The sequence below is a fragment of the Sus scrofa genome, chromosome 2 (assembly GCF_000003025.6).
Source record: "Sus scrofa isolate TJ Tabasco breed Duroc chromosome 2, Sscrofa11.1, whole genome shotgun sequence".
NCBI lineage: Eukaryota > Metazoa > Chordata > Mammalia > Artiodactyla > Suidae > Sus > Sus scrofa.
The window spans coordinates 38,596,030-38,614,413 of NC_010444.4; the positions used below are offsets into that span (position 1 = coordinate 38,596,030).

An 18,384-nucleotide genomic window follows, 5' to 3' on the forward strand; every position below is an offset into this window, starting at 1 on the left:
GGATGTATGTACCATTTGAATGGAAAGCTTTTTTGAGGCCAATCTCCACTGTCACTTCAAGACCAAGATGCTGGGAGTAACTCTTTTCAGTTCTTCCCACTGCTGACCTGCCATTATGTGTTGACAAAACAGCCTGCTCACAGGGTGTCCATCCAAGTCCACAATTTCCCTGATATCCAAGGACTAGGGCCAATCACTGTGGGGGGACCTGGTGACTTCAGAATTAAAAAAGATGGAATGAATAGCCACAGACTTCCCAATAGCAAGAACTCCTATTTCTTAGTATTCTCACAACCTAGCAGAAAGAGTGTATCCAATACTTTAATTGGATAGTTTGATTGAGAATTTTAAATTACCAAATAAAGAGAAGGAAGGAAAATCTCTTTCATGGTAAAAGAACACTATACACTGAAGCCCAGGTGTCAGCGGATTGTGGCTTTGAGCAAAAGGGACAGGCCGCAGAGTGAGCTGAGAATGGAGCAGGAGAATCCGAGGAAGGTTAGTTCAGGCCTCATTCTTGGCTTTGTTGGCAACTATTAATGAAAAGGCAGCTAAAGAAAAACCTAAGGCAGTAGAGATAATCAGGCTGGCCACCCAGCTGAGTGGTTCCTTTTAAGTTTCTAGCTTGAGGTAATATGCTACCCACACTTTGGGAGTTTCTAACTAGGCCCAGCTAAGCAGCTAAAGCAGAGAGAAAAGTGTGTCTCAGTAGCAAGCAGAACATGTTCAACTACCAACTAAAATAGCAGTCGCTTTTCTTATGACAATTTGCGTAATTAGGTCTGAAAAGGCTCTGTTTCTCAGTTCTAAAAAAGGTGCAAAATCCTGCCACCTTACAGTTCCTTGGAGCAATGAAACTGCCTGGGAAATCTCCTCCCAATTTCAAGTATTTTTATGGTTCCTGAACCTTCTGTAGCATCTCTCTCCAGGGAAGACCTTCTGGCATGGTTATGAATTAGTCTTGGGAAGGACATGATTTTCAGAGGCAGCGAGGGAGGAGGGGTGGGAAGACAAAGTTTTGGGATTTAGATCCTGGTTCAGTTTGGGCTCCATGCTTTTTACCTTATGTGATTGAGACAGGGTTCCTTAGCTTCTCAGAGCCTTTCTAATTCCTCATCTGTAAAATGGGTCCTATGAAATACCCCCATATCATGTGGCTGTCCTAAGTACTATTATACCCAGCACATCACCCAGCCTAGGGTAGATGCTCAATAGACATAGGTCCCTCCCCTTAGGCCAATGCAATAGTTCCATTAGTAAGATTCCACATCTTAGCAAACAGCTCCAAGAATCAGCAATGTAAGACCCATGGGAGGAAAATACCAGAAACTAACAAACTGCTCACACTGAGTCTGGCTCTTATCTTTCCTCATGTTCTAAAGTTCAAGGCCAATAGTCCCTACTATGGAGCTAAATAGCCTAGTGGTTAGAGCAGGCACTAACAAGTCAGACTTGGGTCCAATCCTAGCACTGCCACTTAGCAACAGGATTGCAGAGACAGAATGTAACCTCAATTCCACCATTTTATATTTTCTTTTTGTCTTTTGTCTTTTTATGGCTGCACCCGAGGCATATGGAGGTTCCCAGGGTAGGGGTCGAATCAGAGCTACAGCTGCTGGCCTACACCACAGCCACAGCAATGGCAACCTACACCAAAGCTCATGGCAATGCTGGTTCCTTAACCCACTGAGCAAGGCCAGGGATCAAACACATATCCTCATGGATACTAGTCAGGTTCGTTAACCAATGAGCCATGACAGGAACTCCGAATTCCATCATTTTAAAATGAGAAAAATAGCAGCAGAGTGATGAATTAATCTATATGAAGCACTCAGAACTATTATCAGCACAGCCAACACCCAATAAAAGTTATCTATCACATCATCATTTATTATCTACCCAATACAACTCTAGTGGGTGATAGGTTGAGAAAAGTAAGATAGTATAAATTTAAGGGTAAAAAGAATCAAAAAGGAAGAATTTCACAGTAGTATGAAATGCATAGCTTAGAGAATAAAAATCAGGCTTTCTGGAATTCACTCTTTGTGAGTGGTCTATATGAGAAGTATTAGACCAGTACTCTGAACACTATGAGGTGCTATTGAAAGAAGCTGAAGACAACTCAAACAGATGGAAAGATACACCATGTTCTTGGATTGGAAGACTTAATATTGTTAAAATGACCATCTTGGAGTTCCTGTTATGGCTCAGCAGTTAACAAAACTGACTAGCATCCGTGAGGATGCAGGTTTGATCTCTGGCCTCACTCAGTGGGTTAAGGATCCAGTGTTGCCCTGAGCTATGGTGTAGGTCACAGACACGGCTTGGATCCCACATTGCTGTGGCTGTGGCATAGGCCAGCAGCTATAGTTCCAATTAGACCCTACCCTGGAAACCTCCATATGCTGAGAGTGCAGCCCTAAAAAGTCCAAAAAAAAAAACTGTCTTACTCAAGGTGGTCTATAAATTCCATGTAATCTCCATCAAGTTACCAATGGTATATCTCATGGAACTAGAACAAAAAAATTTTAATTTGTACAGTAATACAAAAGACCCCAACTAGCCAAAGCAATCTTAAGAAAAATCAAGTTGGAAGAATTAGACTCCCCAATTTGAGACTATACCACAAAGCTAAAGTCATCAACACAGAATGGTCCTGGCACAAAAACAGAACTACAAATCAATGGAACAGGAATGAAAGCCCAGAAATTGACCCTACTCACTTAGGGTCAATTAATCTATGATGAAGGAAGCCAGAACTTACAATAGAGAAAAGACAGTTGCTTCAATAAGTGGTGCTGGGAAAACTGGTCAGCTACATGGAAAATAATGAAATTAGAACATTCTCTAACATCATTCAAAAAAACAAACTCAAAATTGAAGAAAGACCTAAACATAAGACCAGATACTATAAAACTCCTAGAGTTCAACAGAGGCAGAATACTCTTTGACATAAATCATAGCACTATCTTTTTTGTATCCATCTCCTAGAGTAATGGAAATAAAAATGAAAATAAACAAATGCAACCTAATTAAATTTAAGAGCTTTTGCACAGGGAAGGAAACCTCAAACAAAATGAAATGACAACCTACAGAATGGGAAAAAATATTTGCATACAATGGGACCAAAAGAGATTAATTCTGAACAGTTCATACAGCTCAATATCAAAAAACAACAACCACCCAATCAAAAAGTGGGCAGAAGCTCTAAATCAATACTTCTCCAAAGACAGATGGCCAACAGGCACGTGAAAGATGCTCAACATCACTAAGTATTAGAGAAATGCAAATCAAAACTACTATGAGATATCACCTCACACCAGCCAGAATAGCCATCATCAAAAAGTCTACAAACAATAAACACTGGAGAGGGTGTGGAAAAAAAGGAACCACCTTACACTGTTGGTGGAAATGCGAATTGGTACAGCCACTATGGAGAACAGTATGGAGGTTCCTTAAAAAATTAAAGACAGAGGAGTTCCCCTCATGGCTCAGTGGTTAACAAATCCGACTAGGAACCATGAGGTTGCAGGTTTGATCCCTGGTCTTGCTCAGGGGGTTAAGGATCTGGCATTGCCATGAGCTGCATGAGCTGTGGTGTAGGTCGGATCTGGTGTTGCTGTGGCTGTGGTGTAGGCCGGCAGCTAATTAGACCCCTAACCTGGGAACCTCCATATGCTGCAGGAGAGGCCGTAGAAAAGGCAAACAGACACACACACACACACACACACACACACACACCCAAAAAAAAAAATTAAAAATAGTTATCATATGATTCTGCAATCCCAATCCTGGGCATATATCCAGAGAAAACCATTACTTGAAAAGATACATGCACCCAATGTTCGGCAGCACTACTCATAATAGCCAAGACATGGAAGCAACCTGGGTGTTTACTGACAGCTGAATGGATAAAGATGTGGCATTTATACATAATACAATGGAATTACTCCACCATAAAAAAGAATGAATTAATGCTATTTGCAGCAACATGGGTGGACCTAGAGATTATCATATTAAGTAAGTCACACAAAGATAAGTATCATATGATGTTGCTTTTATGTGGAATCTAAAAAAAACAAAATACAAAATGAACTTATGTACAAAACAGAAATAGACTCACAGAGAAAACACACTTGTGATTACCAAAGGGGAAAGGTTAGGGTGATATATTAGAAGTTTGGGATGACAATATTCATAGTACTATATATAAGATAGATAAATAACAAGGACCTACTATATAGCACAGGGAACTATACTCAGTATCTTATAATAACCTATAAGGGTAAAGAATCTAAAAAAAGATTAAGCTGAATCCTTTTGCTGAACACCTGAAACTAACAACATTGTATATTTCAATTAAAAAAATTTTGATTTTTATTTTTCTATTATAGTTGATTTACAACATAATTTATGCTGTATAGCAAAGTGACCCAGTTATACACACATACATATACCTACACATACAATCTTTTTCTCACATTATCCTCCATCATGTCCCATCACGAGTGACTAGATATAGTTCCCTGTACTATACAGGAGGATCTCATTGCTTATCCACTCCAAATCCAATAGTTTGTATCTACAGTCACAAAACTTCCAGTCCATCCCACTCCTTCCACCTCCCCCTCTGCCTTGCAACCACAAGTCTGTTCTCCAAATCCATGAGTTTATTTTCTGTAGACAGATTCATTTCTGCCATATATTAGATTCCAGATTTAAGTGATATCATACGGTATTTGTCTTTCTCTTTCTGACTTACTTCACTTAGTATGAAAGTCTCTAGTCCCATCCATGTTGCTTCAAATGCCATTATTCTGTTCTTTTTTAAAAGGTGTATTACACCAGCAACTTGATAAATGGACCAGAGTTTCTACCACTCAAAAATCAGCCACTGTTGGCTAGGAATAAATTTGTGAAGATATGTTTGTTTTGCATACAAGACAGTAATCTCGCCTTAAACTTTTCTTCCTCCTTCCTGGGATTCTGCACCAAGTATTTGGTTTTCTGGGGACCCTCACCTATGTGTTGCAGCCCAGGCTATCCTCCAGCTTCTGCCACCCTCAATCTAAACCAGTGGTTTTGAAATGCTAGTCCCTGCACCAAGGCTAACCTGCCTGCCTAAGAACTACATGGAGAGCTTGTGAAGAATGTAGTCCCATTCTCAGGGACTCTGATCCACTAGGTCAGAGAGGACTCCTGGTTACCATATGCTTTTTTATAGGTTCCTCAGTAATTCTTAAGTATAGTCAGGTATGGGAATTCTGTCTAGACCTTTCCTACAGCAAAATCAAAATTTACTCTCTTCTGGCCCCGTCATTCCAGGCCTCTCGTTCCCTGACCTATCCAAAATACCCACTTTTGTTGGGTCCATAAATCATTAACTGGCAACCACTTTACGTTTTCCCTCCAAGAGCTGACATAAAGGACAACACACTATGCTACAAACCAAAGTAAGAAAAATTTCAAGAGGAGGGAAAGAATATTTAGAATCCCCTTGATCCTTTCTTTATAAATGGGGCTGAGCCTAAAGTATATTGTGGGTTCCAGTTCTTCTGTTCTCTCCCTACTTTTCTGCTACGGAGGCCAGGACATACAATCAATGAAACTTTAGGGACAAAGAGACCCCAAAAATGTGCCGAATAAATATTAATAGCCACCCACCACCATGTATTGGGCACAAAAGGCCAGGAACCACCCAAAGCACTTTACATAAATTCTTATTTAACAGTCCCATCTATGAGTATGTGTAGTATTAGTATTCCCAGTTTACAAATTAAAAAACTTGAGATGCAAAGAAATTAACACACCCAAATCTACATGGATAACAAGAGGCTGAGACAGCAGAAAAGAATACCTAATGAGATGAGACAGTTTGTGAAGGCAGGAAACTTTCAATGAGCAGAAACATAGCCTCTCTCATTTTTTCCTCTTCTCTTGAGAGAAAAATATTGGGACATAGAAGATAAAACATTCGAACGGAGAAAGCAAAAAATTGCATAGCAAGCAAATAGCCATTTCTTCAGGACTTTTCATTTGAGAATTACCATACCAGAGCTTTGAGGCTTCCTTCTGGCTTGTGTCATAAGAGGACATACAGGACCCTCCTGCTCTCCCATTAGAGCAGCACATTAGTGCTACCTGACAAGTCACTTGAGTTCTAGAGAACTAAAGGAGCCAATAAGCATTTAAAGGTAGAAAGTGGCCGAGATAGACAATGGCCAGGGCTGGCTTTATCCAGGCTTCCCTGCCCAAGACTGCAGCGTGAAAAGGAGCTTGTAGTTTCTATGGACTCTTTGTCCATGCACACACATTTTATCAGGCTGAAGCCACAATTTTTCAGAAAATCCAGTAAGGACCTTAAATAGGTGACATCAAAATGGACCAAGATTCACTTCAAGATGGTGGAACTTTCCTTAAGCCTGACACTAGCTTCTGTTCTCTGCCCTTCCAGATCCTATTCTCTGCAGAGCTGGAGTGGCAAGCACATTTAAGTATTTCCTCATCATAAATGCAGCCTGGAGTTGACTTGACTTTGGATTATGTTCCCTCCTATTGGGTGCCAGAAGGGAGGCTGCCCCCGGAACGCCTGTTCTTTAAGTCTTATGGCTGAACAATCATTTTATTTATTTATTTATTTATTTTTAGGTTTAATTTACTTTTTTTCTTCTTTTTTTTAATTTTCCCGCTGTACAGCAAGGGGATCAAGTTATCCTTACATGTATACATCACAATTACATTTTTTCTTTCCCCACCCTTTGTTCTGTTGCAACATGAGTATCTAGACAAAGTTCTCAATGCTATTCAGCAGGATCTCCTTGTAAATCTATTCTAAGTTGTGTCTGATAAGCCCAAGCTCCCGATCCCTCCCACTCCCTCCCCGTCCCATCAGGCAGCCACAAGTCTTTTCTCCAAGTCCATGATTTTCTTTTCTGAGAAGATGTTCATTTGTGCTGGATATTAGATTCCAGTTATAAGTGATATCATATGGTATTTGTCTTTGTCTTTCTGCCTCATTTCACTCAGTATGAGATTCTCTAGTTCCATCCATGTTGCTGCAAATGGCATTATGTCATTCTTTTTTATGGCTGAGTAGTATTCCATTGTGTATATATACCACATCTTCTGAATCCAATCATCTGTTGATGGACATTTGGGTTGTTTCCATGTCCTGGCTATTGTGAATAGTGCTGCAATGAGCATGCGGGTGCATGTGTCTCTTTTAAGTAGAGTTTTGTCTGGATAGATGCCCAAGAGTGGGACTGCGGGGTCATACAGAAGTTCTATGTATAGATTTCTAAGGTATCTCCAAACTTGAACAATCATTTTAACTTTGATAGCATCATCAATGAGAAATAACAATTCATGGGTACCTTGTGATGCAAAAAATTCTCTATAATAGGACTCAGATCACTATCCAGGGGACTTTTGGTGGGTTCTGGAGAAATCAAAGCATTCTCCTTGAACGCCATCATCCAGCTGTCCAGCCACTAGTGATCCATCAGAGACCAATAGTGTCCTTTCTTCAGTGGGCAGTAAACTTCCCTCAGTGACAGGACATGAGAGACAATATGTCCTTCCCACCTCAACCCACAACCTCCTATGAACCCCCGCCTGACTTCAAAATAGTCCTGCCATCCTCAAGCAAGATGGAAGGCTCATCCCACTGCAGAGGATAAGTGACATCATTTCCAAAAGAGTCAAAGAACAGCCTCTTTAAGAAGTTTCCATTTGGAAAAAAATATTCAAGCAAAGCTGTGCTTGATGAAGTGAAATAGAATTAGCTGCTCCAGTAGCACAGGCTTCTCAGATTCATTCAAAGGTAGACTGGCTCAATAGCTTCCAAGTGGAACGAACTCAACAACAATACATCACAGTTAACTGTGATCACAGCTCCATGGAATTCCAGCCGGCGCCTGGAGTACACTGAAGTGCACTTAATATTCCCCAATCTGTAATCAACCTTTGGTACATTTTTTTCCTAATCACTGGATATGGTTTCATTTTAATGAACTGTTTTCTTAGCCTATTACAGTTGGTCATTTCAGTGCATCTAATGGCCCATTCGGTAGGTTAAATGACTCTTCGGGTCCCTTGGTTTTTCTTTCCCAGCAAAGCTTGGAGGGGGTTGGTTTTTGCCTGTCCCCATTGCTTGATTTCAAGGGCAGAATCACAAAAGATCAAAGGCAAAGACATACCTGTTGCAGTCGACATGGAGCAGGAGATGGGAGGCACTAACTGACAGTGCGACCTTGTGCCACTGTCCGTCAGCCATCCGGTATGGAAGGGCCTCTGTCCTGGGCTTCCCATTATGTATGTAGTGATAGCGAATCTCATCCCTCAGACCACTGCTCTCCAGTTCAAAATAGCTGTATGGAAAACAAAGCAAATAAACATGTTTTTACGTTACTTCTGGATATCAGAGCCAACATCAGTCCTCACTACCAGCATTCCCAGAGTCTAAAATTCCCTAAACTGTGATGCAAAGAACCACAGCCCCAAATCAGTTGTATAGTATGGAACCTGACTCACCTATTGTCTGAGAAGCCTCACAGTGACAGCTTGAGCCCCTGAAACAAAGACTGATTGATCCACGGTGAAGTGACAGGCCACTAGCTAAACAACAATGACCTTAGTGTGGTGTCATTTAGGTATAGTTCACAAATTTCCATTGTCTAAAAAAGGCCATGCACATTGGAATGGATTTATTGATTTTTTTTTTACTACTGCCATTTTTACTTTTTTAAGAATTAAAGGAAAATGGAGGTGATGTTAAATATCAGGGATTGAAATAAACTGTCAGAAAAAAGATCAGTAGGGCTTTTTCTTTGCTTTTTTTTTTTTTTTTTTTTTAACTTCCCCCTTGGACAAGAAGCTGTAAATGAAAAACAACTCCAAGGTAATCAACAGGAGAGGAAATTATGAAGCTACTCACATACCTATCAGCATTTCAAACTGTCATGGAATGAAACATGCAATTGAGTTTTTCTTTCCCCCAGACTGTTATCGTATTGTCTAGATCCATGAAAAACTCGTAGCACCACCACTGCAGTCTGTACTTTAGTCACAAAAGACAGCAGGCCACTTTGGAACACTCCTCAGTCACATACCAGGGCTGATACTTTCATGAGTGGCAGACCTGTTTAGACTCCTCCGTGTCCCTTCTGAAATGTGTCGCTATGGCCATCACCAAATAGGGCCCAATGTCACAGCAGGCACTACACTAAGCATTTGACATATATCATCTAATTTATCATCCACAAAAAACCTACTATACTGATATTAGATTCTGGAATTAAATAACATGCCCAAGCCAGGATTTCAATTCAGGCCTAGATTTTACAGACTCTGTACTTTCTGCCAGTTCGGTGCCCATCTCAGATAACATGATAAAGATGACCTCAACTGCCACTATCTCCCATTCATACAGACAACTCAAAAACTACTCACCTAGGGAGTTCCTACTGTGGCTCAGAGGATTATGAACCCAACTAGTATCCGTGAGGATATAGGTTCAATCCTTGGCTTTGCTCATTGGGTTAAGGATCTGGCATTTCCATGAGCTGTGGTGTAGGCTGCAGATGTGGCTCAGATCTGGTGTTTCTGTGGCTGTGGTATAGGCCAGCAGCTGCAGCTCCAATTCAACCCCTAGCCTGAGAACTTCCACATACTGCAAGTGCAGCCCTAAAAAGAGAAAGAGAAAAAAAAAAAAAAAAAAAAAAAAAAAAAACGCTTGTCTAGTCGGGGGAACCATGTTCAATGCCAAGATTCTGAAGAACCTACTGCTTTTCCTCTAATCCACTGAGTTGGCCTGAACCCACCAGCCCAAGCATATTTAATCTACAACACAAAATGCATCTTACAAATGACTTCCAAACCTCACATCACATATGAAAACAAATGTATGTTTCTTACTCATCTTTCACAGAGATCTTCCCAAGAGAGTATCACAGGGGAAATAAAGTCAAGACCAGCCCCTTTGTCTGGTCCTTTGTGATGGAGCATGATAACATGAGAAAAAAGAATGTATACATTTACGTGTAACCAGCTTCCCTTACTGTGCAATAGAAAACTGACAGAACACTGTAGACCAGCTATAATGGAAAAAATAAAAATCATTATACAAGAGAAAAAAAAAAAAAAAAAGACCAGCCCCTGACCCACCTCATCTGCACTCCATAAAGAATCTGGCCCAAGATCATAAACTACAGAGATTACTTCAACTATTGCAGCTGGCTCCTGAGCCCAGGTACATACATACTAGTAATAATAAATATAATACATTTTTTTACAACTGCTAAGGAGGAAATCCCTTAACCTAGAAGACATTTATTTTAAGAGAATTCTCCAGTTTTTTTTCTAAGCTGCCAGAACATTGGAAGAATTGAACAACCAGAGGATTTAAAAGGTCAGAAAAACCTTAGAGATTATCTGGTCATTCATTTATTCATTCAACATATCATTACTGAACACACAGTGAAAAGCTAAAGTAGGATTTAAAATACAGATCCTGTTCACAAGACACTTTGAGACTAGAGGAAAAGGAAATAAAATATATGCGCCCCAGCACCACCAAAAACAAAACAAAACAATCTAGAACTTGGAATAGGAGAAATAAATGAGAAGTGAAGCTGTTATTTCATCAGTGACTACCATGTGCTGGAAATGGGCCAAGCGCTTTCATAAATATCTCACTTAACTACTTCAAGGTAAATATTATTATCACTATTTTATAATGAGTTCAGAGGATCAGAGATATTAAGTACCTTTGCCCAAATCCACATAGCTCCTGTATAGAAAAGTAGCATGATCTGATACTTGAGACCTTACCAAGATTAATACATAATAAGAACTCTTACAAACTATTTTGACCAAAAAGCTACTGCTGGGGAAAGGGACATGCCCTTGAAAGGGCCTCAATCAATCACAATCAAAAATACTCAGGTGACTTGAATCAAAAAAAGGAGGTGGGGGGAGGCATAAATGTTTAACCAGATTTAATTATTATTTCTGGGGGTTACATTCTCATGTGAGCAAGTGCTCAAAGTATTCTAAACTGATCTTTTAAAGATCACTTTATGATGAATTGGAGTAAGTGAGTACCTTGAGGTAATCACAAATACCCAGTCTGGAGAAAAGAAATCTGCCCTAATGTTAGGCAAAGATACCTGTGTCTTGGGGTGAACTATCTGACAACATCAAGTACACATACAAATACTGCTGTTATCACAGACAACCTGTATGAAAGTCAAGATGATATGTTTTTACAACTACATCCGATCTCTTGGGATAGAACATGATGGAAGATAACATGAGATAAAGAAGGTATATATATGTATGACTGGGTCACTTTGCTGCACAGCAGAAATTGGTCCAACACAGTAAATCAACTATACTTTAATAAAAAAAAGAAAAAGTTAAGGGTCAAAAACTGCTTATAGGTGATAATTCCCCAGCCTTTCCAGCCTACAGACAGGGCTAAATCTTATGGCCTGAGAATTCTCTCAGGCAATTTTTTAAAAATGTTAGATAACAGAAGTGGCCCTAGAGACAACCAAAAAACCACATGGCTAAGTAAAAAAGTCTTTCATGAGCACTGGGAAAAGAAAAAGTCCGAATCTCCAGGCAGTGATGCTCTGCTAATACAGATGCGAGGCTCAGTCCTGAGAGCAACATGAAAGAGTTGGCCAAGTGGCCTGAGGGCATTTGTCTAGAGCCTGAAGGGAAGACTCATGTGACTTGCAGTAGCATCTTGTTACCCAAGTCTGGTCCACTAACAAGCAGCATCATCACCTGTGCAAATTCAGATTGTGGGGCCCTAGTTGAAATCAGAATCTGCATTTTAATTAAGATCCACCGATGATGCACCAACACATTCAAGTTTAAGAAGCACTGTTGTCAAGTGCCAGGTGTTGCTTCACCTCTTGGCCAGGTGTTCATGGTGAGGAAGCAGAAATGTAATGCTGTGAGCAACTAAGAGCTATGCGGTGCTTGCAGGGGAAGGAAGGGCACTAGAGGTGATAGGAAACCAATGTCTGAGGAGCTCTCTGCCCTGACCAGTCCTCTCTCTTCAAGCCTCAAGTGCTTTAGGATCTTCCTGGGAGTTTAATGGGAGGGGTCAGCTGTATGGGTAATGAAAATACTAGCCAGATTTGGCCAGCAGCATTTCTCCCCTTAGTCTGGGACTTCAGCCAAGTGTGCTGTTCCAGTGAACTGTCTTGGCTCCCAGAACAACCTGTTCACCCTGCAAATACTTGTAAACAGCAATGATATTCACCACAGAGGTTTTCTCTTTCAGAACAAGCAGCTCCAGCTCTAGCTTTTATATTCCTGTCCCCTACCTAGACTAAAAGGCCTTCCTGGTCAAGAATGCTGTCTTAAACCTTCTTTCTGGATCCTTTCCTGACTTGGTCACCATGCTCTCAGGTATGGTAGGATGGATACAGCATCCAGGAATCAAGACACCTCCTCTGGGCTGCACACAACCCTTAGTGCATCCCAGTACTCACCCTGACTTCCAAACCTCTAACACCACAAGTCTTCTGACACGAATACTGTGAGAGTGAATCTTTCCCACCCTGTATTTATATAACTCAGTATTCTTTTTCTTTTTTTTTTCTTTTTTCTTTATTTTAGGGCCACACTTGGGGCAATATGGAGGTTATTAGGCTAGAGGTCAAATCAGAGCTGTAGCTGACAGCCTACACCACAGCAACGTGGTATCTGAGCTGCGTCTGCAACCTACACCACAGCTCATAGCAACACCAGATCCTTACCCACTGAGCAAGGCCAGGGATCAAACCTGTATCTTCATGGGTACTAGTCTATAGCTGATATTTTTAAACCTAAGCCTTTGTGTACTTACGCATCAGTATATATAGTTTTCCAAAGCCCACTCCAAATATTAGAAACAATCAGTTTCCATGAACTGAAGTCACATTTCACAAAACTACCTGAAACCCACATTATACTCATAAATAAAATTCAGGAACAAAAATTCCAAATAATATAGGTGGATCACAATCAACCAAGTTACCATTATCAAAATGATTGTTGTTTTCCTAAAAACTTATACCAAGCAATCCATTTTTTGAGAATTCAGATAGATAGGATGACCACAGTACTCAAAAGGTCAAAGTGTTGGAGTTCCCTTCATGGCTCAACAGTTAATGAACCCGACTAGGATGCATGAGGACCCGGGTTTGATACCTGGCCTCGCTCAGTGGGTTAAGGATCCAGTGTTGCCATTGAGCTGCAGTGTAGGTCACAGACGAAGCTCAGATCTGGCATTGCTATGGCTGTGGCATAGGCCAGCAGCTGCAACTTCGATTCCACCCCTAACCTGGGAACTTCCATATGCTGTGACTACAGCCCTAAAAAAAAAAAAAAAAAAAGTTGACGTGTTTATTGCTGGAAGAGTGTATTTCCTCTGTATACTGGGTTGAAAACGACAAAAGTTAATTTTACATGGTATGGAGTACTAATTCATTAGTAAAGTAAAACATTTCTATGAAAGTCTGTTTTCCAGCAATTCCACAAGGATGTATGTTGACTGTTTGGAGAAACACCTCACACCCCACAGAGCTGCAGAGTTAGTGCAGTGACTGCTTACATTCCAACTGCAGTCTCCCTGTGCCCCTAATCAATCAACTACTTCCCAGAAGTCTGGGTGGGGAGGTCAAGGCAAAGTGCATTTGGGAAACAAGGCCATATCTACCCAGTGTACATCCCTAGCAGAGATTACTGGGACAAGGATAAAGCCAGGCATGCTGCTAGCTACTTTCTCTGAGGGGAAACAAATCATCACCAGAAGCACCTGGGTGCACTGCTCCCCCAAATCCTGAAACATAATGATTAAAGAAAACAGCATAGTGCCCAGAATTCTGTAGGACCCAGGAAAGATAAATTCTGCCTTTAACAATTTAGCTAACTTTTATTCAATAATAGCCAATAGGTATGTTGCTTATTGCCAGGGAATGACTGCAGGCCTTGGCATTTCATATCAAAACCATCCCTACCGCACCCTGTGAGATGTTTACCTGTTATTTGCTTTAACATTTCCACAGCGCTACGTGCCAGGCATTACTCTACAAATATGTACTCATTTAATCTTCACTGCAACCTCAAATGTTACCAGCTATTACCATCCCCATTTTATAGAAAATGAAGCCAAGAAACAGATCAAGTAACTTTCCCAAGGCTAGCCAGCTAGGTAAGAGCAGAACTAGGATTCCAATGAAAAGAGTCTGGCTCCAGGGTTCCTGCTTTATGCAGCATCCCAAGTCCATGCTTTTAACTACTACCTCATTTCACAGAAAAGAAAGTTAAGATGTGAAGCTCATACGGGTGACGGAACTCTGATGTACATGTGGCTCTGGCAGACGCCAAGTAGATGCTCCCAATGGCAACATCCCATTACTTTCTACTGTGTAAGATGTTTCCAATACATCACCTCCAATGCTGCCAACAATCTTCAATGCCAGTATTCAATTCACATCCTAAGTGTGAAACCTGAGGCTCAAATTGAGAAAGTGTCTTGCCCAAGTGACAGAACTCCTAAGATTCAAGTCCAGGTCTGATGAATTCCAGAGCCCATGTGGTTTTCAACACACTATGCTCCCCTCCAGACACATTGGCATGATCATATTTGGGTCAGAGGGCAAGAGAGTTCAGATGAATTCAGGTAGCCCCCATCCCTGGTCCCCACGATGCCACAGCATCTCCCTGCTGACTCAAGTGCAAGCCCCCGTTTCTCATGCCATGAAAAAATCATTATCTGTGGAGAGAAATACTATAGCTCTTCCTAGAGAAGCTCTTGTCCCCCTCATGGACCTTTGCCCCCTGCTGAGACAATGAAGAAAAGCAGCTAAAAACACTAGTAAGGTAGAATGTCCTACCTGGAGCGAGGAGTCTCAAGGACTATGTACACTGAAAAGAGGCAATGGCACAATTTTTAACTAAATAGCAGTACAAAGAGCTCTGGTGCAAGGATCCCAAGACTTGATTTCAACCCTAAATCTGCTACAGACAAACCACCTAATCTTTGGCATAAATGTCTTTGCCTCGGTTTCTCAGGTCTGTTTAATAAAGTGCATAGATCTGATCCATAGAGCCCTGGATTCCTTGGAAAAGCCTTAGGGTCTACAGCAGAGGGAAAAGTGTGGGGATGCAGTGTCTTTTTAACCAGAGCAGCCTCACTCTTATCTGTTATATAAATTGGAGTTTCCCCTAAGATTGTTTGGATAAAAGCAATCTGCTTCCAAAAATCGTTTTAAGCCACTGAACTAAATAATCCCTAATAATCTCAGGTCTAAATTCCTATAATTCATAATGCTACTTTGTCAACTGGTACACTTGAAAAGAAGCTGAAAAACCAGTTGCTCAGTTAGTTTCATTCTGTGCTTGATTCTTCCGGCAGTACTTAGGCTCCAGGCTCCTTAGCAGCCTGGAGGAGAGAGGATAGGAGATGGCAGATGTGACCAATATAGGAGACGTAGCTAATATTCACACCCCACCTGTCTTCCTTGGCACGCACCAGACTATATTTCCCAGTGCCTTTGAATCTAGGGGGGGAATTATATAATGACTAGCTGTCACCAATAAGACATGAACAGAACTGATATATATGACCAAAGCATGAGTAGAGGTGACATGTATGACCAGCGCCAGGCAGGCAAGAGAGGGGTACCTTCACCATGCCAGCTGCAGAGGTGCTAACAGATGATTCTGAGGCTTTGGTGGGTGGTGGTGCCATTAGATGGAGTAAGTCTGGGTCCTCACATGGCTGCAGGGAGCATGGACACCATTCTTCACCCAGACTAACACTACCCTGGGGCTAAATAAAAATAAAGTGTCACTGTTAATCCACAGAGATTTAGAGGTTATTGGATTACCTTGACTTTTTAAAGAGAGGTACAGGAGCATGAAACTCAGGAAAGGCAAAAAACTGAGAAGTAACCATGGACATGACACTACTGCTAGACTATAAATAGAAAGAAATGGCAGAAGGCATGCATACAGTCAACTCCAGTCCTGTACGAAACAGATAACCTGCACTATGTAGCCAAATACTCTGGCAAATGATATTAAAAAAAAAAAAAAAAAAAAAAAGACCCACAAGGACATTGTCCACCTCAAGTGGTCTCCTACCACATAATCTTGACAGGTTTCCAATTGAAAAGGTGGGATTTATGCCCCCTACCCTTGAATCCACTAGGTAGGCTTGTCAGCCCTTGAAGAGCAAGAGTGATTCTTATTGATGACATCCAAGGTTGGGTCATAAAACATGGTCCAGTTTCTGTCTTATTTGCCAGAGGTCTTGAACTGGAAGACCTGAGTCACCATGTAAGAAGTCTGACCACTCTGATGCCACCATGCTGTGAGGAAGCCCAGCTCATTCTGGGGAGACTACATATCAGTCCTCTGATGAACACCTCCAACCACCAGGATAGACCCCAGCCATACAACCAGTAAAAATACGAGACATATGACTGAAAACACCTCCAGATGGTTTCCCCAGCTATCCTCTCTTCCTAGCTGAAGCCACAGACATTGTGGAATAAAGCCATCCCTCTCTGGACAGGGTCCAAATTCCTGACCCATACAATCTGTGAACATACTAAGTTGGGGATGGTTTGTTACCAGAAGGGGAAACTGGAACACTCTAACTTAGGGTATATAGGTTTTATACCTTTAAAAATTGAAACACTCATAGAAGTATGTCCCTACACATTGCCAGTTGCTGAAACCTCAAAGTGCCAATTTTCTGCCTGCAGACCCACAGACTTATAACTGCATTTTCTTCTAAAATCAAACATGGAATTCTGCCCAGAAAATGCAGCTAAAACAGTATCAATAAATCATCTCTTTTAAAATGCATGGGTTTCAGGAGCTATTTAGAGAAATAAATACCAAAAGAATACATTGGTATCTTTCTCACGAACTCTTTATTTTTCTAATATCAGGTCCCAATATTTTGGCCTCAAACATTACATTCAGTGAAACAGAAGAAGTTGGTGGTCCTTCTATAAATCAGGTATCTTCAGTGGGTTCTAGTCCCAAGTTCTCTCCTAGTCTACTAAAAGCTATCTAATTTAAAACCAAGTTCTAATTTACCTGGGCTAATTCCCATGAATCCCAACTTCTGGCTCCTTTATTCAGAGCACTGTGTACAGTAGAAAGGATAGACATCAAAAAAAAAAAAAAAAAAAAGAAGAAGAAGAAGAAAGAAAAAAGCCTAGTATACAAAAGGCTTCAGAATCCAGCCACCTGGTGCTCAATCCCTGCCTCAGCCATTTCATCCCTGTGTAAATGCAAACAAGACACATCATTTCTCTGAGCCTCTTTTTCTTCATCTAGTAGAAAGTAACACCTGCCTCACAGATTTAAGGGGCAAAAAATGACAGAACATTTGGAAAATGCTGAGTGCCCAAGAGTAATGAGGATTCCCCTTCCTTATTTCTTTCTGCACATGTAAACAGCCTCCAAGAAGTGATGCTGATGAGAGTCCACCTCCTGTCTTTTTTCAGCAACAATGTTCTCTGCATTCCCCTTTCCCTGGTTTAGACTTGACCACCAGGTTTTATTTGCACTTGTAAACTTACCTATTAGTTCTGTAATTGATCCTCTTAGCAAACATCTAGCAAGATATTAATGGTGACGGCATTACAAACGCCTCCGTTATTGAAAATAAAACCTTCACTGTTAAAATGAAATGTAAAAATAAGGTTCTTCACACCTGTTCACAACAGTTCCATGACAGTCTTTAAAAGCATGGGAGCAGGCTTGCTATTCTTACTGAAGCAAAGCCTGGGTACTAACTTTCCTAGAAACTGAGACGCAGAAGAGAAGACATTGAAACTTGAAAAATTTAAGATAAGACAAAATTCAACTGAAAGAAGAAACTTAAAAATCAAGTGATAAGCTAGTTTACTGGAACAAAAGGGAGATTATTAGTATTTAACTGCCAAAGCCTTGAAAAGTGAAATATAAATAGTTACTAAGCAACCAAGCCCAAGGAGTGGAGATTCAATCACACAACTGTATCTTTTTTTTTCTTTTTTTATGGCCATACCTGCAGCATATAGAAGTTCCCAGGCCCCAGGCAAGGGGTCAAATCAGAGCTGCAGCTGCAGACTACAGCCACAGCCACAACCACACCAGATGCAAGCCACATATGAGACCTACTCCACAGCTTGTGGCACCACCAGATCATTAACCCACTGAACAAGGCCAGGGATCAAAGCCACATCCTTGTGGACACTATGTCAGGTTCTTAACCCACTGAGCCACAATGGGAACTCCACACTGTGTCTTAAGCCTAAGGGACAGCTCCAGATCTCCAGGAACTCTAAATTAAGGTATTTCTAAATATCAAGATTTAAG

General features: G+C 41.0%; 1 protein-coding gene across 4 annotated transcripts in view; it reads right to left on the reverse strand.

Annotated features, from left to right (window-relative positions):
- The window catches only part of NELL1 (neural EGFL like 1), a 945,441-nt gene that overhangs the window by 786,950 nt on the left and 140,107 nt on the right, over nucleotides 1-18,384 (reverse strand). For all 4 annotated transcript variants that reach the window (XM_021085298.1, XM_021085297.1, XM_021085300.1 and 1 more), the window contains one exon: nucleotides 8,199-8,369. In XM_021085298.1, the coding sequence (XP_020940957.1) occupies nucleotides 8,199-8,369 (171 nt within the window). The remainder of the gene's footprint in view (nucleotides 1-8,198; nucleotides 8,370-18,384) is intronic.